The sequence below is a fragment of the Carcharodon carcharias genome, chromosome 25, assembly GCF_017639515.1.
Source record: "Carcharodon carcharias isolate sCarCar2 chromosome 25, sCarCar2.pri, whole genome shotgun sequence".
Lineage (NCBI taxonomy): Eukaryota > Metazoa > Chordata > Chondrichthyes > Lamniformes > Lamnidae > Carcharodon > Carcharodon carcharias.
The window spans coordinates 33,364,215-33,389,377 of record NC_054491.1 but is presented as its reverse complement, the minus strand read 5'-3'; the positions used below and the strand labels follow the sequence as shown (position 1 = coordinate 33,389,377).

Here is a 25,163-nt window from a genome sequence, read left to right as displayed (position 1 = left end):
GAGGGGGATGGAAGTTTCCTGCCTCTTGACAGCTATAAGGGTCCAAAGTGAAATGATTTGGGTTCAGAGCCAACTCGGTTCCTACTGGTGTGGCACCAGAATACAAAACTTGCTAATTTGGCAAAAATTGCAAATTTATTCAAGAGTTGCTGCAAAGCCAGTTGCGTCCAGGAAATAAAAATGTCACCCTGCCGCAGAGTTCTTTTGAGTTTGGGGCTGGTCTGGAATGGTTGGAGGGAGAACCCAACAACTCATTTATATAACAGAGCAGCTTCCATACAAATTTGCAGCATTTATAGCTCAGGATGAAATGTACAGTGAATGTATCAATGCGAATTTAAAGCAGCCTGTACTTAGTACAAAGTCACATCTCATTCTGGCCACAGACCATATTATCGACAGAGTATTCATACATGTCTGCATTGATGAAACAGATGAGTGGAAGACATTCTCTGAGGTTCGAAATGGATTTACTTTGAGCTCCCAACAGTCTGTCCTGTAGTGATATCTGTTCCAGAAGTGAGGCCATGTCCTCATTCTCTCTGCAATGCATTTTATTTGTGCAAAAAATGGTGCTGCTTGATATATATAAAAAAAAGTCTCACAGAAACCAATCAAACGGACTGTCACACACTACCCCACCTACAGTCACCTAAAGAGCACAGCAAGCAATAAGCATCTATGTGTGAGAGCTGAGAGGCAGCAAATAAGGAGAGGATGTGTAGCAGTGTCAGGTGTTAGAATGTGATGCTGATCAGCAGAGGCTTTGGGTTAATGAAGCTATAGATTTGAAGATAGTCCCTCTTTGAGTCAGGATCCTCTGGGCATTCAAAAATCCTGCTCCCACAACACAAAACAAATCCCACTCTGTGAATGACAGTATTGAGTTGCTGTGTGTGGTTACAATATACAATTAACATCCCTGTGCTCCTTGCTGCCCAATAGCTAAATTAGTACCTGAGGACATTGCTGATGGTTGTATAGGCAGATTAGTTATATGAAAGATACTGGCAGACAGATGGGAGTCCACTCTGATTATATCTGTTAACAAGAAACATGGCTCAGGAGCCCTCCAGATGACTGAGGGTACATTCTGTGCATGGTGCATAGTGACTCCTAATGACCAGGGCCCAGAGTCAGTCCCTGGCCTGTGCCGAGTAAAGCAGGGCAGCCTCAGGCCCAGGACATTAGAATATCAAGATAGATTAAACCCAGCCTCGCTCTGCTCTGTAAATCTGATGGATAAAAGAAAGAGCACATTGCTGTACAATTTCTCATTGTGTTGTTTCCAGAAGTGGCTGGTTGGTTTGGCAGCTATTATCCTCACGTTGGATAAGCTGTCTCTTTGTTGTGCTGAGGCAGCGCATCCTAAGTAATTGAAATCTATGTCCGTCCATTTTTTAAAGACCCTAAACATCTCATCTTGCTTAAGGTAAACAGGAGCAGGTAGCAACAGGAGCAAGTCAAATCTCTCAACTGCCTATGTAGGAGGTTTGGTGCTTGGGGGGGCAGTGGGATGTGGAGTCTCTCAGGATTTATAACACAGAGATATATGCTTCATGATGTGCAATTGCTACTTTGCGCATCTGTACCAACTTATTTTCACTTTCCTAAAGCAATCATGCCCACCTAAATAGGGAGAGGAGTTTGAAATATTCCTCAAGCGATTGTCATGATATTCTAGTTATTTCAGCATGATCCTGAATTAATTCACAGCCCAATTCACAAGCCTGCGCTCCTGAACAATCTCTGCACCAGGACTCCTGAACATATATGGCTTTGATTTTTAGCCCTGGCTGGGGCCCAAGATAGCCCCACCAGCTGGCTCACTGGTTCCTAGCTCCATCCTGCCCCTGGGCCACCTTTGTGAAGGTGGGTTTGGGAAGGGAGAGGAGCAGAGCGGGTAACTAATCCGCCTCTTTAAGGGCTATTTATGACCAATTAAAGGTGGTGAACTGGTATTTCCAAGGTTCCCACAAGTAGCAGGGATCAGTTCAGCTGTCTGCATGCAGCTTCCTCTCTGGCAGACCTGGTTGGGGGAGGGGTGGGGGGGTGGGGGTCCAGCACTGGCTTCAAGGCCCCTCTCTACCTGCTTGAGTGCAGCAATAGCCGCAGGAAGGAGCACCGTCTCCACCCCACTCTCATCCCCACCACCGCCCCCCCCACCACACACACACACACACACACACACACACACACTGGTGGCTTGGCTGCAAAAGCCATTTTCAAATTTAAACTCAAGGGTGACCCCCTCCCTTACCCACCTTGCATTGCAGCCCGCTGCTCCTTTCAGGTGGGAAGGCCTCTGAATGGCCCTTCAGCTTCAAGCACCCAAACACCATTCTTAATTGGATGGTGAGCCTATTGTCTGGCCATTGGTTGGCCAAATTGGGGAAAATAACTGAGTGACTGTTTCCCTCACAGTGTGGGCTTCTGACCCCCATCTACACCTTTCGAAGGGGTACAGAATCCTACAGAGAACATCGTGCCCCTGGAAATATATCCCTATGTTGGCTACACTGAGAAGCAGTGCAAAATCGAGAGGCTAGTGTGCCGTTCAAACTAGTCTGCACTACTTATAGTCAGCCTGCACCTGTTAAAAAGGGGAGGTACATTTTACCTGGACTGGGTGCTAGAAGTCAGTTTGACCTTAGGAAAGACACAGGAATGGCCCAACATGACAGAGAGCAGGCTCTGAGGTTTACTGACACACCACTGGGGTCTTTGATGTGGAAAATGGACAGCCGGTGGGGGGAGGAGATGCTCTATTTCCAGGAGGCCAGGAGGTCTCCCAGACAAACTCTGAGAACGCAATGGGAGCAGATAGTCACGCAAGTCAAGGCAGTAGTGTAGTCCTGTGAGGCTGGATGCGGTGCTAAAAGAAGTTCAATGACTTCACATGAGCTATCAAGGTCAGCAAATTCATGCTCAAATGTCATATCCTACCAACTGCATCAGTAACCTTAGCCACTGCTCAATTCACCATAACCCTTTCACTCTCCTACCAACAATCTCTAACAACCATGGCTCACCCCTCGCATTCATATGCTTCACTTCACCCTCACGCATTGACACTGCTATAGGCCTCAATCCCACATCTCACCGCTTGCCACTTATTCAACTATGGATGCCACATCACCCAAACACATTGCACCACACTCACTGATACACTTCTCCCTCCCTTGTAGGATAAGGTGGTGTATTACTGGAGGCAACAGCAGCTAGCCAGTGAGGGACAGACGCAGCTACATGTCCTCACCCCAGCGGAGGCCTTCCATGATTGGTGTAGCCATTACTGAGGCCATGGTCTGTGGGGGTGTAGGGGGAGAGTTGGAACCATCAAGGATCCTGGTATGCCTAAACCACTGTCCAACATCTCAATTCCCCCCTCATCCCACAATCTCTTTTATTTTACAAGCTACAGTTGGTGTAAGTATGCACCTCTCGCTTCTGCCCCCATCGCTCACCACATCACTGCTCTTTCGGCTTTCTCCTTTCAGATACCCAGGAACAGCAACCTGGCTGGGCAGTGATGCAGGAGCTAGAAACGAAGAGGAAGAACAGGTGATGAAGAGACACCATCGCTCACAGCCACCAGCTCAGGCACTGACACTGCGCTTGCATTAGAGGCTATCTCAGAGATGGCAGCTGCAAGTGGAGAGACAATGGGCTTGAGTAGCCTGCAGCCAATATGGGGGAAAAGGGCAGTGCAGTGCCAGCTTGCCAGAGGGCAAGGTCACACATGAATTCTGCTGCAGGAGACTCAGCTGATGACGGTGAAGGGACAGCCTTCAGGGAAATGCTGAGGATGATGTACACGGAAATGCTTGGTGCATTGGCAGACCTGCCAGAGAGCCTGCAGTCACTGTCAAGGAGCATGAAGGAGTCAAGCATCAACCTTGTACACGGATTTGTGCAGGGCTCGGAGCTCGTCCTATCCAGGCTGAACATGTGAAATAGAAGCAGGAGCAAGCCATTCAGCCCATCAAGCCTGCTCTACCATTTAATAAGATCATGGCTCATCTGATTGTGGCCTTAACTCCACTTTCCTGCCTGACCCACCATAATCCTGGACCCCACTGTCAATCAAAATTCTATCTAATTTAGGCTTAAATATATTTAATGGCTCTGCCTCCACTGCTCTCTGTGGAAGAGAATCCCAAACACTAATGACCCTCTGAGAGGAGAAATTCCTCCTCATCTCCATCTTAAATGGGACATCCCTTATTTATAAACTGTGCCCCCTAGTTCAGATTCTCCCACAAGGAGAAATATCCTCTCAGCATCCATCCTGTCGAGACCCCTCAGAACCTTATATGTTTCAATTAGGTTAATTCTTCTAAACTCCAATGTCCTTAACTCTGTCACTGGGCAGACAATACGCTTACAGGACTCACGCTCTCACTTCTGAGAACTGCTTCTAACCCCCTAACTATACTGTTCCCTTTTACAACTACCTTCCTTTTTAACTGCCCCCATGTGAATAGCTCCCTGCACCATTGTGCCACGGTGACTTTGCACATCCTTCCTCCCTGCACTCGTCCACACAAGCTGCACGAACCTCGAACCTGTTGGACAATGGCAAGAGCTGAGTCTCCTCCAGTGCTACCTTCTGGATGCCCTGTACCATTAAATTTTGAGACTAATCCCAGGCATTTCACAACTAATTCTACATGGAGCGTGTTCTGTTGTTAACAAGCTCCCAATGCTGGCATGTAAAGCATGAAGAAATCAAACTCTTCATTTCCAACTCATCCTCGCTCCCAAGTGTGGCTGTCGGAATTCACACTGTAATTTGAAAGCTTTCCTCACATTGACTTTCCAGCAGGGACTGATGTTACAGAGAGGCCCGGGGGGGGGTGGGTGGGGGGCAGGCAATGTTCAAAAGTCACTTGCCTCAACTTGGCTCCACTTGCATTTTGGGGCCTGCAAATCTGCCTGAAAATAAATAATGGCTACCATGCAGCTCTAAAAGAGCCTGTTTAAAACGGAACACTCCTGACACACCACAGGGGGAACAAATATTAAAAGCTCAGTCACGGAGAAATCATCATTTTCTACCCGTCCGAAAACAAAATCAATATTCTTTTGATCTAGTGTTTCTCACTGGTTCTTTCTGAAAATGGAACCTCTTACGTTTATAGCAAACCAGCAGCTTTGTGATACAAATATTGCATCACATGCAACATTAATTGGGTGGCGCACATGACTTTGAGGGTACTGAGGCACATTTTAGAAGGGTGTTTATAAAATGGCTCCAGCAGCACTTGCCTGTGACTTATTCTGATTGCTCGTCGACTGAGCTCTGAATCTCTCAGTCCAGACCAGCAATACAGCAGGCATTGGCGAAAGATGAGAATTAATGTCACAAAGCTACATATGCCTTGCTTTAATGTTATGATCCAGGGGAGACTTTCCTATAATATAAAACAGAGCGCTAAACACATTTTAAAATAATGAAGTTGCACGGTCACTGCAAAGAGGGGCCAGAGGTCGGGGGTTCATGATACCAATACCACCTGGCTTGCCTCTCACATTTCAACATGCTGTGTTAAAAACCTGCCCCAATCTGATAAAATGCTAATGAGCAGCCAGCACAGGAGGTCTGAATTACTGATTATCAATATTCCAGTTTATCTCACAGCCTTCTCCACTTCAAAGAAACCAGAGGAAAAAAAATTGACAAGAGTGGCCTCTGTGTATATGACAAAAAAACCCCCCTCAAATTTCTGGTCAAAGATGGTTACAGTATGATAAGGAAGATTAGAATGTGGTGCACAGGAAATTAAGGTGACACAAGGAAGAGTGCCCTTTGAATTCAGACAGTGCTGTCAGATCAGATTGAATCTTTTAGGATGAATACTCTCACAGACCTTGAGCAGCTAAGTGAGCTTCGAAAGGTCAGGATTTCACTGTTTACCAATAACGCTGTTTAGTCCTATTTCTCCACGCAGTCCTTTGTTCATATTTTTTTGCTCTATGCCTCCTCTTTCAACTTGAAGGGACACAGCCTAAGGGCAACAGTCTAACCATCCATGAATTTCTCCAATCTCACTGTGTGGTGCCCTGGGCCGCTCCAGTTTTGTCTGTTGTAAGTCAGCAGAGGCCAGGTGCCCGAATGCACGCTGCACAAAAGCAACATTTCTCTCTAGGTGAAGTCAACATCTAAGGAAAAGGCTCCTTGTGATTTGGGAGTGCGTCTCCAGAACGCGTTTGGTACTGGACTCCCAATCCAATGGTTTAGAGCTCTAATCCCATTACTTCAAGTTGTGTCGGTAAATTTAATGCATCCAGGGTTACATTCGCTGGGATTTAGGATGATTCAAATCAAGTTTTTGCAATATTAGGGGGGAACTGACAGGGTCAATTGAGAGAAAATATTCCTGCTGGCTGGAGAATCTCAGGCTAGGGGCACATAGTCTAAAAATTATAGCCAAATCTAAGTGAAGTTAAGAAACATTACCACACACAAGGTGTGGAAAAAGTTTGGAACTCCATCTTCCACAAATGGCAGTTGATGTTGAGGCATTGTTCACTTTAAATCTGAGTTTGATAGATTTTTGTTTAATAAAGATATTGAGCGATATGAGGCAAAGGAGCTAGATTGCATATCAGCAATGACCTCACTGAATGGCAGAACAGACTCGAGGGGCTGAATGGCCTACTCCTGTTCCTATGTTCCTAGATACTTCATGGTCAGAGACAGGACAAAATTACCATAAAGTCTGCTGATTTGTCAAAAAACACCAATTAATTCACTTACGTCCTTCAGGGAAGGGGACCTGCCACCACTGAGAGGTCTAAACTAAATGCGGCTCTAGTCCATTTCTGTGGGTCTGGTTCTTAATGCCTTCTGAAGCAGTATGGCAAGCCACTATAAAGTGCTTTCAAACACAGAAGAAGGCCCACCACCATCTTCTCAGGGAAACTTTAAGCTACTAACCTTGACTTAAGTGCTAGCATGCTAATATGAGTCTGGATGTCCTGGGTTCAAGGCCCTCTATAGAATTGAGCACATAGCTAATCTGACACTTCAGTAAAGTACTGAGGGAGAGGTTTTGCTTTTGGGATGAAATATCGCACCAGGCTCTCTCTTCTCTCTCGGCTGGATATTAAAGATCCCATGGCACTATTGGGAGAAAAGCAGGGAAAGTATTCTGGCCAACACTTATACTTTGATCAACATCACTAAGAACAAATTATCTGGTTATTTATCTCATTGCTGTTTGCAGGGCTTTGCAGTAGACAGATTGGCTTCTTTGCAGTAGATAGATTGGCTTCTATGTTTCCCTACATTACAACAGGGATAACATTTTGAAAACAACTCTCTGAATATGAAGTTCTCTGGGAAGTTCTGAAGTCAGGCGGGATGCTAAGTAAATGCAAGTTTGTTCTTCCTTTCCTCAACTGGGGCCGGGTAACACCTAGCACCTCCCACATTCCCAGAACAAATCAAAATCCTAATGAATGAAGCACTTGAGATATAATGATAAAAGAAAAGGGAGCTGAAATAGGGCCGCTGAAATGGAGCTTTTACAATGGAAAGGAAATATGTGAACTGCAATCCATCTTTGCAATTCAAGGATTAGATTCTAGTTGGATGAATTCACTTTTCCTGGGCGCTACTCTGCCTTGATTCACTCAGGAAAAGCCTTATTGAGCATCCTTCTGGAATGCTGCACAGCTGCTTCCCAGAAAGTTACTCCAGATGTTAATCTCTGATTGTCAATAATAAACCTAAGGAAGAACAGACATGGTGACTGGGATTTGACTGCAGTCTACCAGCCCAAGGTTCAGCTCTCTATTATTGGAGCTAATGGGCATCATAAGAGGCACAGGCTTTAACTGGAATGCACCAGATCTAGGATGAACACACAAACGCTGCAATTAACTCTGTAGCATTTGGATTACCGAAAGACAAGTCAAACCAGGGCGCACACAAGTCATCTTTTCCCATTAGATGCACCCAAGATGCTTTTAAAACAAGCTCACCATTGACATCTCATTTTTATTCAACCGTACTGCACATCCAAGGAAATAGCAATGAATATCCAAGGTAGAAAACTGACAGATGACATTATCCCTAGAAAATAATTGAATCTTATAGCACAGGGGGAGGCCTTTTGTCCCATTCTGCCTGAGCCAGCTTTTTGTTAGAACAATCCAATTGGTTCCACTTGCATATACTTTCCTCACAATCGCACACGTTTTTCGTTTTCAAGTATTTATCCAATTCCCTTTTGAAAGCTACTATTGAATCTGCATCCACTAACCTTTAGGCAGAGTATTCCTATCCTTCTCTCTGCTCTGATTAATTTATTTTTTAATGTATTCTTTCGTGGGAGGTGGGTGTCACTGGCAAGGCCAACCTTCGTTGTCCATCTCTAATTGCCCTTGAACTGAGTGGCTTGCTAGGCCATTTCAGAGGTCAGTTAAGAGTCAACCACTTTGCTGTGGGTCTGGAGTCACATGTAGGCCAGACCAGGTGAGGATGACAGATTTCCTTCCCTAAAAGAAAATTAGTGAACCAGACAGGCTTTTACGGCAATTGATAATGGTCATGTGAGGCTAGCTTTTCAATCCCAGATTATTTAATTGAATTTGAATTCCACCAGCTGCCATGGTGGGATTTGAACCCATGTCCCCAGAGCATTATCCTGGGCCTCTGGATTACCAGTCCAGTAACATTATCACTATGTAACTATGTCTCCTCCAATTACTTCAAATCTATGTTCAACCTTCCTGTCAGTGTAAAAGTCTCTCCCTATTACCTCTACCAAAACCCTTCATAATTTTGAGCACCTTCATTAAATCTCCCATTCATCTCCTATCTTCCAAAGGGAACAACTCCAGCTCCTCTAGTCTCTCCATGTAACTGAAGTCCCTCATACCCCGCTTACCATTCCAGTAAATTTTCTCTACACCCTCTCCAAGGATTTCATATCGTTCTTATAGTGTACTGCCTAAACCTGGACACAATCCTGTAGCTGAGGCCTAATCAGTGGTTTATACAGATTTAGCATAACAACTTTGCCTTGTGCTCTACGCCTTATGAGTTAATTCCAAAGAAGCAATGTTCCACAGAAGCCTGCCATGACTGCAGTTCACAACCTGAATCTGGAGTTATACTGCTAATTTTGATGTGCACTTAAAACTCCTTTGGAAACAAAGTCAGTTGAAAAGGTGCATGTCTATGAAAAATTTTGGTTGTGCTCTTAAAATTACTGCTGCAAGTTGAGGCAAAGAAACGTAAATATTTCCTCAATGTTCCTATTAAGCACAGCTGATTAGGACCAGGTTAGAACAAAGCTATTTGACTCAACATCAGCCCATTGGTGAGGACTCTTCTCCAGGAGTATCACATCCTGGCAGAAAATGGAAACACAATTTTTGGGTAAGCTTCTCTCCCTCTACATTGTGCTTGTTGGTTGAAAGTGTGAGATTGGCAGGGAGCAACCATTCCCCAATGAAGGTGTCACCATTGCTCCTCAGTCATGGCATCAGAAAGCATGTTTCAATGATGCAGTTAAAAACCTTTCATCCTGTCAAAACTTTTCCTCTCTCCCAGAACGGCTCACCCAGCCCACCTCCACCGCCAACTCTTCAGAAGCTTAAGCAAGAATGTGCATTTGTGGCAATTGGGATTTGCCTCCAGTCTAGAGTTCAACACATTACCAGAATAGCTACCAGACTTATTAAAGTCATAGATATTAACCGGGTGCTCTGAACTTATTACATTGATGCTGCTCTGACAGGTTAAATGTGGTCTGAAAATCTTGCTGGAGACTGAACTTGCTATGTTGATTGTAAGTAAGAGGTATATCACTAGAAAAACAGTCATGGTTTTGAAACAAAAACAGAAGATGCTGAAAGACACCTGTCACGGTCTGTGACGATAAAGAACAATTCCTGACAAAGAATTAAACCCAAAACATTAAACTCATCTTCTTCTCTACAGGCTCTGACAGCGCTACTGTGTATTTCCAACATTTTTCATTTTGTTTCAGATTTCCAACATTTACAAACTTTTTATCCACTGTAGCCTTGATCTGTTCACCAATAGATTCCTTCCTATCAAACAGGCAGTTTAGTGCAAGGGTCTTTTGTTAACAGGAATCCCCTGTATGTGGTTTTCTAATGACTTGGCTCCTGTAAGTGTTTAATCCCCTATCCCTCAGTGGTATACATTTCCTGCTTAACTTTAGATGCTAGACTGATAACATGCTAGTTTATTTTTGGATCCAACCCAGACAGCTTCCAACAGGGACTATCCCATTAATGTTCTGAGCATGCTCAGTTGACACAGTAATGTGGGAAGGCACTTCCTCTGTAGCAGCAGTAAGATGTTCGTGATTTAAGAGAGATTTGAGAGTTCTTCCATTTAAACTAATAATCTAGTGATGAAGTACTCTGGCTGGCCTTCATAGCAGCACTGGAACTATCCATTGCTTGTTCCCCTCCCCCTCCCAATTCTCTCTCTTCTGAAGGCACTGACTCTTGCTGTGATACTTTTCCCCAGCCACTGACAGTGCTGCTGTACCTTGTTAAAGGTCCATTCTTCATGTCTGAGATGATAAAATGCATGTCAAATGTTGTTTGACCACAAGGAGTATGTGGAGGTAATGGGAGGGGTGGTGATACCACATCTGAGCTGAATCCTGCCCGACCAGGGATGCACATAAGTAACCCTCAACTCTACAACATCCCAAATTAGAAAACAGGTGCCCGTAAAACATCACCCACAGGAAGACCTTATGGAAAAATGTTTTTCTTCAAGTACATCTTCTTGAAGAAAGCTGCTAGGATGCCAATTATTTTTACACAGTACGACGCCCACACAAACCAGCTCCTGCTATTACTTCACCGTCTGAATGAATATAAAATCAAATGTTAATGTTTGTGTCATTCAGTCATGTGATTACCACTGAAAGATCTTACATAGGCTGCTGCCCCTCTGATGATGACTAAAAGGATGAGGACCCCTCTTGATGGCTAAAAATCCTGGAGTTTTATGTATCTGTCATTAACTCTCTCATTTTAATCACTAGAGAAACACTTTTATTCCCTTAACCTTAAATAAAAAGGCACCAATGTTGACATCTCTGGTCTCCCATGTACTTAAGCAGGCAGCATGATATCATCAACAAGTAACGTAAGATGAGTTAATGCTTCCAGGTAGACAGGAATCACCACTCAGTCTCTGCGTGTAGATGAAATTATGAGAAAATGAAATTTTGTCCAAAGAATTGGATCTTGTACATCCTGTTCATGAAATAGGCGGTGCATGGGATCTTTCACCCACAACGGCTGCTGTAATGGATGAAGGTTCAGTCTAAAGATTAGGACATGCCTCTGATGAAAGCCATTCACTTATAACCTCCACCTAACCCAGCATGCACCAGTAAGTAAATGAGGTGAAATGGATACTTACTGAATGGACCAACTGAAACAAAGAAAAAAAAAATAAAAAACATACATGAGATGTTAAGGAAAATTCATGAAGGAACTCATATACAAATGACAGCATTAATGTCAGTTCAAACATGGAGAACAGTAGGAAACGTTAACTTTAGCTATTGATAAGGGGAAAATGATTTGCCACAGCAAGTGATTAATTGACATGTGGATCCATTCCCAATAAAATTAGTCGAATCACTGCTTCCGGGACTATTTACACAATCTTACAATAATTTGCTAGCAGATCACTTCTGTGGGATATGTGTGGAAATGTTGTGTCAAATCACTTGACCCAGATATTGAGCATGAAGCGAAATGCAAAGTCATCGTTAGGATTTAATTGCCATCACTATTCAACTACTCACTGCCACATTCCCGGTGCATTAAAATATGTCATCATTTTCTTTTACAAATACATAAAGGATATGTCAGGGCAGCAGTGAGATGTGATGAATATCTCCTCAAATCAGGCTGAGTTTAATTCACTCGTGTCTCCGCATTCATGAGTAATTGAGTTGGCCTCATCGTGCGAAGACATCTATCACATCCTCATTGCTGCCTGTGACACATTCTATTCATAACTCGCCGCTTAAAATAATAATCTAGCAAATTTATGCTTTTAAAACGTCACAAGTGTCGGGCAATGATAAAAAAATCTCTATCATTCCCAGATTGCGGGTGTGGTATGACACTGGAAGCTGGAGATCCATGAGTCGGCATTTGACCCTGCTTGACCTGCACCTGAGCCATCAATCCCACTTTGAATAGGGGACACATACAGGGTTTGAAGTTAGATTTCTTTTGACAGTTTCTGACCCCCTCCTCACCTGAAGGCACTGATTCTTGCTGTGGGGTTGGTGCCCGAGCGACCATCCATTTTTGATCTGTGAGCTTAGACAGTGAGTGCAGCAAATGGTCCAATCAAAGCAGGCTTAAAGGCTGAACCTTATTCTACCCTCACTTGGCCATGATGAATGGAGGAGGAAAGGTGTTCCTCGCTAGTGATCGGGGGAGAAGACATCTGGCCGACTTTGCCCAATTTCCAATAACATTAGGTGCAGTTCTTCTGTATGCTGAGAATTAAACATAGCACTGAATGCTCTGTAAGGAGTTTAGCTGCACCTCCTCCTTAACAAGTAAGATACGGGGGAGATCCTGAATTTAGGTGTTTGACTGAACCATACGCAGCCCCCACAGTTCCTCAACTGAGGTGTCAGCTAGCATAGGAACACTGGGAAATTTGTTAAGGAAATCAAGGTTTTTAGAGCCTTTATGTGCTGAAGCTTAAGAACATTTTAAAGATGGGCATCTCAAGTGAAGAGTTCACACATTTACTGGAGGTTTGGATTCAGTTTTGTTAATAAAATATTTTTGCTTTTGAGCTAACTCTCCCTGTGGTGAAATAACCTGAATTGCTCACCTGTTACACTTATCGAAATCTTTACCTGCTGCAACCATTTGTGAGTCTTGTCAGTGATTTATTCAGTTTCTCTAACCAGTTTTTACCTAGGCAAATACAGTGTACTCGTGGTGGTCACCAAGATAGCCCTTGTAGAATAATGCTTTCCATTTTATCCTGGAGCTAATGGTGAGTGTTATAGCCCTGCTTGAACTTGCTCTCAGCCAATGTCCACCAGGAGTCACAGGTCAACAATCAGAACAAGGAACCTGAACTAATTTGTTCCTCTCTCAATTAAGCACAAAGGCACAAAAATGAGCAGTAATGTCATAACAATCACATGCTTTGCTTTCAGCTAACTCAGCAAATCACATACTTTGCTTTCAGCTAACTCAGCAAATCACAGGTAGGTAAACCAGTTGGTTTGAGGTAGGTCACCTCTTTTAAGCCCCTTAAAATCAGCTCACCTCCAAAGGTGCTGTGATCTGCTCTGTGTTCAGCAGGGCGGTACTATCACGTTTATGGAGTTAGCTTAGCAGACTGGAGGCTTTTTTTATTCATTCACGGGATGTGGGCATCGCTGGCTAAGCCAGCATTTATTGCCCATCCCTAACTGCCCTTGAGAAGGTGGTGGTGAGCTGTCTTCTTGTACCGCTGCAGTCCATGTTTCAATCCCAGAATGGCAAGTTGTAAAATTGAATTCAATAAAAATGATAATTTGTGTGCCAGCACCATAAATACATGTTCATAAAATACTGAAGACTGTCTTAAAACCCAATGGCTGTCTTATAAGTGCAACAGTATTACCAGTATCCTTCCAGAACCTGTCACCCCAACTGACTAACATGTGATTTTTTTTCTGATTAACTCTTTGTCCTCTGAAGTGACCTAGCAGAAAACCCAGTTGTGCCAACAATCCTCTTTAAGGGCAACTAAGGATGGGGAGTAAATGTAGACTTAAGCAGTGTTATTCCTGCCTCAGGATTTTAACAAAAGCATAATTAGTGAATAGACCATCTGAGTTCCTGCATCAAACTCTGTTCTATTGATCACTTGTTTAAATGTCTCCTTTTTGGCTCAGTGTCAACTTTTATATGAGAATGTTCCTGTGAAGAGCCTTGGGATGTTTTACTATGTTAAAAGTGTTAAATGAATGTAAGTTGTTGTGTCCCCATTTATCACTAAATATACGGTCAAATCACTACTGAACTGCATTTGGATACAGCCATATATTTTATAACGTACAGTGTTCTGTTTATCATTATCGTCACATTGAATTAATATTTGGCTGTGTGTGTGTTCATGGGCTGTGCTACAGAGTTTTATTATTAGGCTGGTTTTATCAGCAGTTTATAGCAATTCTGCACCCAGGGATTATTTTCTGCCAGGTTGTTTATGCTTTTATCAAGATTGAACCACACAAACACCGCAGTGCGAGTTTAACAATGATACAATGTGCTTTGTTATGCCTGTTTGTCTGTCTCTACATGTTTCCCCTTTGACCTGATCCAAGCTCTCACCAGGTACACTCAGAACTGAAGTACACAACGGTAGCAGCCACAAAATTGTAATCAGAAGCAGGAACCCTGGTTAGTTGATACCCACCTGCTGACCTTGGCACCCAATTGTAGCAGCCCTTACTGGGATTCTCTCAGCACAGATTGGCCTGTGTGACCTACATACACACAGAGCAATACACTGATTGGTCACATCACCAGATAGTCCTGCTTGATTTTTATTGGCTCTCAGGACACAATCACATTAGTTAGTGGGCCTTGCTCAGCAACTTCAGCTGGCACTATGAGTCAATGTGGGTTTGCATAGAGATCTTCTTCACTGAAGAACCTTAACAAACTAGTGGTCATTTGTTTCTGATATTAGTCTACAAGTGACCAGATTTATTGAATTCAATTTCATAATTTATCATGGCAGGATTTTTACTTGGAAACTCTGAGTTACTGTTCTAGTTCCATGACTACTGCACTGCTATGTCTTCAATATAACAGCCATTTTGGGAGTAATTAACAGAAAATATCAGCATTGTTCTCGGTTAAACAAGTATCAAACTCATTCTCCTCCTCCCACTCAAATAATGAGCAGCAACTTCCAAACCTCGAGCCCTGACAACCTGGCAGGGCAAGTACAGCAGCTGTAAGGGAACACCATCACCGAAAAGTTCCCTTTCAAATTCCACACCATCCTTACTTGGACATATATCACTGCTCCTTCATGGTCACTGGGTCAAAAAGCTGGAACTCCCTACCTAACAGCACTGCAGGAGCACCTTTATCATGCTGACAGTAGTGGTTCAAGAATGCAGCTCAGCCCCATGTCCTCAAGGGCAACTAGGGATAGGCAATAAATGCTGGCCTTGCTCGGAATGTTCTCATCCCAAGAAGTAATTTTAAAAAGTAATCCAGTTCAAATGCTGAACCAAGCTAGATAATAAAATAACGTCTGGCTCCATAGTTTGCTATTTCCATTTTTTGCCTCCATTTGTCACTCCAGGCACACTGTAATAGGTGGTGCACTGCTGGTGAGTGAGTGACAATCAATCAGAAAATATAAAACCACTGGAGCATCCCATTTTCCCTGACAATTGCACACTTTAGCAGAGAAAGTTCACTGGTAATTTTAAGGCTTGATTTGAGTGGGAGCTGAATTTCACTCTCCAGTGGATGGAAATGAGATGAAGCTCTCAGACATTGCTCCCTTGCAGAAGCCATTAAACAAGAAGGACATTTAGGATAGTGCTGGCCTGATAAGTGACTGAAACTGAGCCGTTTAGAGATTTAGCCTCCTGCCAGAGACCAGAAAAGCTTTTCCATTTTCAGCTAAAGTCGCTCGAAAGCCTTTTTGACAGAAAGCAACTTCCAAATCTCCCCAGCACTGGAAATCTAATCTCATAGAGGCATAAAGAGTGATATTTAATTATCATAACTATTCATTTGTATTCATCATTCTACCTCCATTCAAATCAATTGGAGAGAGATTTTTTTAAAGTGAATTCAATGGAAGTTAAAAAACATGAGGGATGTTTAACAGGCTGCAGATGCTGTTTCAGAGTAGGACAAAACCAAGATTGAACCCCTTGTCTGTCACGAAAGGGTTGATTTTTGATGGGACAGGATTCCATCAGTAGCTTCCAGGTACCCTGTCTAATTCACTTTTGGAGTTCTTCACTTGGGGTCTAGACTGAAAGCACAGGAGGAGCCGAACTGATGTTAGTGAAATCATAGCCAAACCCCATCCTGCTCTCCTCTGACCTCCACCCCAACACATTCTGGGGTAAGGGTCAAGTAAGAAGAGGAAGTTTCCTTGTTGGTGTTCTCTGCTCCCTGGTCCAGGGCTGCTGAGGGGTGCTCAGGTGTCTTCTGCTGCACCTGGGAATATTTGGTAAGGATTATGTTAGATTTCACTGAGTTGCTTTAGCAAAAGGTTGAACCTGCAGTTTGACACTCACTGCCAAAGCTTGTAAATCAAGAGGCAAGTTCTCCGCATACAGAAACATTATAGGACATTAATTAAGTTAGCACTCTCAAGTCAAACCTGGATCAAAGAGGTTGCATTTCCACACTGCTTTTCCCTGTGGGGCGATTCTGCTATCCACTGGGAATGTTGCATCATGGAGAATCACTCCATAAATCACACCTCAGACCACTAAAACCTGGTTCTATTTCGCTAAAGGAGCACATTCTCTAAATACACCTGCCTTCAGTACAAAAACATCAACTCAGAGTTCCTTACCGTGTACAGTCAGAGAGCCTGAGAACTCAACTTTACCCACACTGTTTTCTGCAATACAGGTGTACGTTCCTTCATCCTCGCTACCAACCCGAGCTACTCGCAGGGTGTTGTCAGCCTGAATCTCAAACCTGTAGAAGACACAGAGGATTTTCTTGGCCACTTGTTGGACAATTTGGTGCAAAACAAAATGAACCATGCAATTTCCAAAACTGGGTCACTCTTTGCGGGTAATTTTGATCTGTGTATCAGTGTAAAGTAGGCAATAGCGAATTGGCAACCCTTTTCACATTTCTCACAATTTTTATTTCCACTGATTTGGTAAAGATGTAAAACGGGCTCCTGATTCACTATTACTCATTTGACACAGTTGCACGAATCCCAAACTATCCCATTGTTTCTCACTTGCCCCAATCTGTTTGCCTTCTCCCTTATCAGCCTGGAAAGTGCCCATTTATGTTGGGGGACTGATTCCCACATGCCAGCAGCTCTTGGCCATCCTTCAGGCATCCAGCTCAGACAATGGATGTCAACAGCTTTGAGTGTGGAAGACATCACAACAGATGCAGATCCTGGACCCAACATCTGTATTTCCACTGGAGGCCACTGTATAGTGATGCGGAATAAGAATGTCGATTGATTTGTTTCCACTCCAACTCCCTGATGTTCCAAGGAAATACTTTCCCCTTCCATTGGGGAGATCAATACAGACAGGAGGTGGAGTCTAAAAACTTCCAAATCTCTCTGCCTCAGTATCACAAAGGACATTTGCCATTGAAACCATCAGAGTTACTTTCATGGCTTAAATTACCTTCAAGGCTGTAATGTTATGTGATAACAGAATTAGATGCGGGAATGGTTCCCACTCTGACCAGTTCCAATGGAGAACAGGGCCTGAAACCCAGCTGGTTTAACACAACAATTAGCAACAACTTTAATGGCATCTCCTTGGGGACTGAACAGTCCCTTGATTGGGAATAATATAAACAATAATTTATTTAACAAATATTAAAATATTTAGATTCCAGTACCTTCCACGTGGCAGCTCGCCCTCTTCCTTGCGCCAATGAGTAGTCGGTACGGGGTCCCCGTGCACTTCACAGTGAAAATCCACAGTGTCGTCTGCCAGGACCACCTGATTTATAGGGCGTTTGATGAAGGTGGGCCGTTCTGTGGGATTAGTGAGGGGAAGAATGAGAACCTGTACACAAGCAGCAGAGCGTACACAGAAAAAGGCAAGAAACACATCGGTGACCAGTAACCGTCCCCAGCAATAAAGTTTGGCCTGAGGGCTTTCTTGACTTGTTTCGAGAATCTTCCAATAGCACATTTATGATGCCTTTGTACAAAGGCTCAGGGACAGGATCTTCCCTACCCTATGGGGATGAGTGTGCAGGTGAGCAGGCATGAAAATTCCAAAACAAAAGCAGAATTACCTGGGAAAACTCAGCAGGTCTGGCAGCATCGGCGGAGAACCAGTCATGTGTCAGTTTGCCAGCACCATTCTACCCCTGGGATATTTTCCTGGAGGTATGTGGGCCCACTCACCTCCCCACCCCTGAGGCATCAAAAGCTATCCAGCTGACTGAAGCTGGTCTCCTGGTGGCAAACCTGGAGGGCCAGTACTCCAGGCAGGCTTTGAGGCCTTCCCCAAATGCCTGGCCCCAACTGTAACTAGGGGCTGCCCTGTTGCCCTCCACAATGGTTGCCCGGCTGCCGAGGCTATTTTTAAATTTAAAATTAAAAGCTTTCAAAAGCTGGAGAGATGGAGACGCCCTCCATCTCTCTTACTTGAACCACAGGTTGCAGCTCCTTCAGTGTTGGATGGCCTCTTATTAGTCCTGTATTTTTGGGAGTGTGCCTGCTGTCATTAATTGGCCAATTTGGGAGAAAGCACTACCGGGTGACTGTTTCCTTTACAGTGTGAAGCCGTGAGCCACATTTGAACCAACAAAAGGCAAAATTCTGCCCCAGGTTGCAAGAGAATCCACTTCCTCAGACCTTCAATCTTGGACCATCACTCTCCCCTTTTACCTTCTCAGTGTTTCACTGGCAAATTGGAAGTGTCATTTCCACAAGCCTCATTGCTCCTCTCAGAATCCAGGAAAAGTTGGTATCTGGGTGGAGTCAGAGGCACAGAACTCATGCCTGCCAACTTGGCACGATCAAACTGCTAAGGTAAACCAAGCCCCAGCCGTGAGGTAGAACGCAACATTGGATTTGGTAATTCTGACGCATAAATATCCCTTAGGTACATAAATATTAAGCACCTTAATGGATCACCATTAGGCTGAGTGCCTGAGTTGCCTTTTGTTAGGCCTTGCAGTTCTTCTCCAGTTATTGGGGGGGTGGGAGGGGGGGAGAAATCGCTGTGGCATCACTCTCTGCAATTGTAAAACAAGTACCTACAGTGAGCTTTACTGAACAGGAGCAGTTATAATGTTGACAAGGTCCAATGTTTTCTGGCTAACTTCATTTCTTACAGAGTCTTTGGGCTTGTATGATACTATGTCATACAATAAGACACAAGTGGACAATAGGCACAAAAAAACCCTCCAAATTATTTTTTTCCCTTCAATGAACAATAAGCCTAATGGCCGTATCCTTTCAGGACTCTAGTTGAACTCAGCAACACCAGGAATAGAACTGGGATCCACAATATTTTCTATTGTTACACAGCAGGTAAGAAATTTAACAACCACAGCCACAAGGGACCCAGCTTACCCTGGCTATGGTGCCCACACCCACCACCCCACCCTCCTTGTCACATGATGGTGTTGAACCTTGACCGTATCCCAGTCTATAGGTGAAGGTACTCTCCATAAATGTTCTGTGCAAGGGTAGAAGGTGAGCGCCAGCAAACTAATTAGTGTCTCAAGTCATCACACGCGCTCCTGCTCCTGTCCTGGGATACTCATTTTTCCAGTCAAGCCTCATCATAAAGGGATGGGAAGGGAAGACTTTTTTCTGACAACGGTAACTGGCTCACCCAATGGCTGAACAGGATTGTCTAGTGAGAGATAGAAGTCAAGATGATCCATTTAGCTTCATTGCCCCAATTACTATCCAGGGAGCCTTGCTAGAAAGGGCGGATTGAGTGGGTGTCCAGTGAGGTCAAGATCAAGTCACAATTCCCCTCTCCCTGCCACCCAAATTGTCTGCCAGCACTGCCTGTTAAAAGAGGTGCATGAATAATTGTTGAATGGGCATGAAGGTTGTCCATTCCAGCTGGGGTCATGGCTTTCAGCCCTGAACAAAAAGGGTAAAAATTGGTGAAAAAAAATGTAAACTAAAATTTAAAACAACTGAAAAAACACTTGGTGAGTAAACAAACCAGGCCATTAATCTCGTGGCAGATTCAAGAGTGCGTTTAGGGTCTGCCTAAAAGACACTACCCAGCGTAGCATTGAGCCACACAAGCAAAGAGACCTCAGCCTGGCAGCAGTTCTGGAGCTACCATTGGTATCAACCACCTAGACTAGAGAGAGCCTGGGGTCCCTGCTCAATGTGGTAATTCCTCTCATAGCCGAACAGCTGACTAACGCATGAGGTTGGATGAGGCACCATGAGATGATTGGTACCTTTGGGGCTATACAGAAATTGTCAGCAGCCTTCCTGTGAGGAGGGGAGAAATTTGTTGATGGGAGGTGGGAGGGGGAGAGCAAGCATTGACAGAGGCTTGTGAGTTACACCTTTGACAGGCCAGTTTCTGCCACATGGACAGAGGTGAGAAAACAGGGGTCACAAATATGGTGCTTACCAAATACGACCAAATCTGCAGGTTCACTGTCCCTTTCGCCCACCATGTTGGTGGCCACACAGATGTACATGCCAGCGTCAGCTTTCCTCGTGTTTGAGATCATCAGTTTTCCCCCTCGAATCTAGAAGAGGAAACAACAGTAATATATTCCACAATACCAGATACATCCAGTTATAAACACCAAGTGCCCAGTGTGGTTCGCTCATCTGGAAAAAATACTGGACTGTAGTAGGCTGAGGAACAGGGTGTACCGGAGTGTGGTACACTGAGGGAGCTGTGTATATTGGAGTTTGGTACACTGAAAGGGCAGGTTATATTGGATTGTGGTAGACTGAGGGGGCTGTGTATATTGGAGTGTGGTACATTGAGGGATTTGTGTATAGTGGAGTGTGTTACACTGAGGGAGCTGTGTATATTGGAGTGTGGTACACTGAGGGTGCTGTGTATATTGGAGTGTGGTACACTGAGGGTGCTGTGTATATTGGAGTGTGGTACACAGAGGAAGCTGTGTATATTGGAGTGTGGTACACTGAAAGGGCAGGTTATAATGGAGTGTGGTACATTGAGGGATTTGTGTATAGTGGAGTGTGGTACACTGAGGGATTTGTGTATAGTGGAGTGTGTTACACTGAGGGACCTGTGTATATTGGAGTGTGGTACACACAGGAGGCTGTGTATATTGGAGTGCAGTACACTGAAAGGGCAGGTTATATTGGAGTGGGGTACACTGAGGGGGCTGTGTATATTGGAGTGTGGTATACTGAGGGGCTGTGTATATTGGAGTGTGATACGCTGAAGGACTGTGTATATTGGAGCATGGCACATTGAAAGGGTAGGTTATATTGGGTTGTGGCATATTAGGATAATAGGAATTTCAAAATGTGTAATGCTGAAGGGTCCAGAATGTTGCCTTTATTGACATTTTACCCTGCAGTGCAGGTTTGAGTTGGGCAATCAAAAATGAGGAAGAATATCAAAAGGTGCAGGAAATGAAACATAAAAATCAGGATAGGCTCATGTAAAGCACAAGTCGTTTAATACTGATTTTCCCCTAGAGAGCATATCGGAGAAGTTTCGGGCAGTTTTGTAACAGACTGCCAGTTGATTTACTTAAAGGAGACTGTCTTGCCCCTCACGGCTGAAAATTTCACATGTGAAGATTCCAGAGTCTCTGTGCGGTCCACCGGCATTTCTGAACCCGGCACCATCTGTCCATTCGCTGTCGTGTTGAGCAGTCCCTGCCGCTGCACCCTGCTTACCGTGATCCGCTCATCCTTGTCGTTAATGAGGACATTGTTTTTCTTCCAGGAGATGGTTGGTTCTGGATGCCCTCTGGGTGGGAGGCACTCCATGACGGTGGGCTCACCAGCTGCAACCACCACGTCACTGGGCGTTTGACGGAAATCGTCACGGAGGACTGTGAAGAGATCGTAGGAGGGAACCTTTATAAGTCAGAGGAGGCAATCATTTTCATTAATTTACAATATTGGTGATTTTAAAAGAAGGAATCGCTGTCCACGATTAACCCGAACAATGTCACCACTTGTGATGCACATATGCATAAATCCGACTCCTACTGCTTACTATTAATCCAGGCAAATAGTTCATTACGGTGAAGACTTGCAATGCCAGGGGACCCAAATTAAAATGAGTAAGAAGGCCACTTGGGTAGAAGTTTATCGCCTAATAAGGCAATGAGGAACAAAGCTGTGGTGAAAGATAGAGGGGGAAGGTCACTGAAGCAGACAGAACAAACAGGTTCAAGTAGCGTTTCTGGAGACAGAAGGCAAGTGGCATTGATGCATGAACAAGTGATAGTCTCATTGGACCTAATATTCTTGCCAAGCTTTTCAAAATTCTTGTCTTCTCATGCTTCATGAAGAACCAGTGGGATACACAAGCCCAATCACAGTAGCGTTACCTAGGCATCACTGCAATTATCCAGTGTCTTACTATTGGCACCTTCTGTACAATGACAGAATTGTATGATAGAGCCTTCGGCAGACTTTAGCAGGAATGACACAGCCACAATTTATAAAAAGTAGAGATTGCATTTTATCAACATGATCTGACTAAAAACAGCCTAATCAGCATCTACTAAGTAATTCCTATATTTATTCAGTTCCAAGCAGTTCCATTAAAGCTTGTAATGGCCCACATCACCCTTGATCTACGTACGCATTAGTTCCTGCCTGCAAACTGCACCAAATTACACCAGCTCATTTTTCCCTCCTTTAGTAATTCAATTTGGTCTCTACTGATCTGAATTAATGAATATTCCCGGTCAGATGGATGGAAGATATGTCCATTACCCAAAGTAACAGCTAACCCTGCAGTCAGTCAAAAAACAATTGAGAAAGCTAAAGTGGACTCATGGCTCCCAACCAGCATATATTACAGCAACAGAAGAGCACAGCAATTAATTAGATCCATAGAATGTATTTTGAATATCTCCTCTGGGAGCTCCGGAAACACACTGGGGACAGGAGGATTATCAATTCTGTGTGGCCTTGATGGAAAAGGCCCCGATGGAAAAAAGCAACAGGTTCAATGTTGGAGCTGCTGCATCGTCTCAAATGTCTGCTCTGCTGGTGCTTTATGGCCAGGACTGCATGTCTACAACAGTTTTCTTACGCTGTATTTATCCTGAATTCTTTTCAAAGTCACCAGTGGGCAAGATCGGGACTGAAGTTATAAGTTTTAAAGCAATATATACAAAATAAAGAGGAACGCTGCCAAGCACACAGTCCTAAAAGGGCAGGCAACACATTTGGGCAAAAAATTGTGAGGGTGCATTATTAGTGGAGCATCCCTAGACAGGAGCACGAAAAAATATTGCAGAATTAGGGCTACAATGTTTTATGTTTATCTCCCCATGTCTGTACTGAAATTAGAGCTTCAAAGTTCTACCCTATTTGTCTTTCATGACACAAACCAATCCACCAAAAGCCCACTCCAGCTCATCTGAAACCCTGCCAAATGTATCCTGTCCCACATTGTGAATCTCACCCATCATCCCTATTCTTGCTGACCTGCACTGACTTTTCATCTCTCAGTGTATTCAGTATTAAATCCTTGCCTTAATCTGTAAATCACTTCATGCCCTACCTCGGGCAGTGTCATCTAGCCTTAACATTCCTGTCAAACATCCCATTCCTGTGACTCTGAGTTTCCATCTGTTGTATATTTTACATCTTGGATCTATGAAGAGGTGACACTAGTTTCTCAAGTGTAGCAGATTTTGTTCACAGTGCTTTAAAATGGCTACTCCATGCTCAGTCTTCCAGCTCTTTCTACAGCTTTATTTACTTTCATTGGAGTCCACACCTAGACTTAACTAATCAAGTACAGTAAGCATCAATAGTAAACAGACTAACATAATCAAACACAGAACAATTCAACACACCACCATCCATCTGCGCCACCGCCCCCCCCCCCCCACCCCCTTATCTCATTTTTGGTAAAATAGCCAACTTGGTCATAGACTTTGAACTCTTTTCTTAAAATTCTTCATCTCCTCCTGTCTCTCTCTGCTTTTACAAATACCTCTAAAACCCATTTCTTCAAACTAGCCTTCAGTCACTCCACATCTCAATATTTTCCAGAAAACTGCCCTCCTCTCTCCTCAGTGTCCGTGTTTACACCTTACAGCACTGCATTCCATACCAAACTCTTCACTAATCTTTTCTCCAGTTTTCTATTCACTTATTCAGCCAATATTCTCTGCCATCGATTTAATGCAATGTTTCCCAGATACTCTGCATTATTAGCTATTTACTATAAAATATTTCTTTCAGAATAATACAAATTCAAGTGGAGTTGTTAATATCTTGATGTGGTTGCATTGTGTGCAGTGAGCATTTCATTGACATTCACGAAATATACAAAGAAGCAGGTCGCAAACTGAATACAAATGACCCAATGGGTTTCATAGTATGAATTATCAAATATCTTATGTTCTGATGTAACTTCAGGACTGTAATGTCATTTTGGGGTTCTGATGACAGTTATAACCATAACCAGTTATGACCACTGAACCCTTTGATTCGATTACTGGCCTGCAACCACTCCCTTGAGCCTATCATGAACACACTTCACAGTGTTATATTTCAATGCTGTGCATGGTTATGTGTAAAAGAGGAAGACAGGGACAAAAGACCAAAAGTAGCCAAGACAATGTCTTCGTGGCTCAACAGATATTAAGCTGCAGTTAATACAAGCATAAAGTAATGGTCATTAAAGTCGTATTTCCAACACAAAAGCTCCAACAGGTTCTCCCCAATGATCATCTTTTACACTGCAGCTAATTCTTCAACACTAGATCACAAGATAATTACAGGGACAAAAGGCTATTTATTCCAGAAAGCTCTATGAGCTGATGCCTACCTTTACATGATGCACAATAACGGCTCAGTATTGACCGTCAATAGTAGCTACCTGGAGTGAGACCCATTGGATGAGTCATTTAAGCAGGTCTCCTGCAGTTAGGAGGTCTGACAGTGTGGTCACAATTACCTATCTCATGCCTATACAACAACACAAATAGATCCTTTCTGGGGCGGAGATATTGTGCATTGGGAAAACTACCCAGCTTAAATGGAGGGAATACATAAAAATTAGCTGCTATCTCCAAGTAACCCCTCAAATGGTCCCAATATCCTTAAACGCACGCACACTATGAAGTATCAATGACTAATTTCACGCTCACCTTATTTTTATATAAAGGAATTTTCCCCCCTAGTCCGACTCTGACACTCACCGGTTTGTGTGTCTGACACTGGTGTGTATTAATGTCATACAGTT

General features: G+C 43.7%; 1 protein-coding gene across 4 annotated transcripts in view; it reads right to left on the bottom strand.

The window, feature by feature from the left end:
• The window catches only part of robo3 (roundabout, axon guidance receptor, homolog 3 (Drosophila)), a 309,406-nt gene that overhangs the window by 164,994 nt on the left and 119,249 nt on the right, over nucleotides 1–25,163 (bottom strand). For 3 of the 4 annotated variants that reach the window (XM_041174412.1, XM_041174414.1, XM_041174416.1), the window contains exons 3-7: nucleotides 21,620–21,777; nucleotides 20,361–20,481; nucleotides 17,632–17,770; nucleotides 16,604–16,731; nucleotides 11,432–11,443 (exon numbers count right to left, since the gene is read on the bottom strand). In XM_041174412.1, coding sequence (XP_041030346.1) covers nucleotides 11,432–11,443; nucleotides 16,604–16,731; nucleotides 17,632–17,770; nucleotides 20,361–20,481; nucleotides 21,620–21,777 — 558 coding nt within the window. The remainder of the gene's footprint in view (nucleotides 1–11,431; nucleotides 11,444–16,603; nucleotides 16,732–17,631; nucleotides 17,771–20,360; nucleotides 20,482–21,619; nucleotides 21,778–25,163) is intronic. The other variant, XM_041174415.1, reaches the window with a different exon arrangement.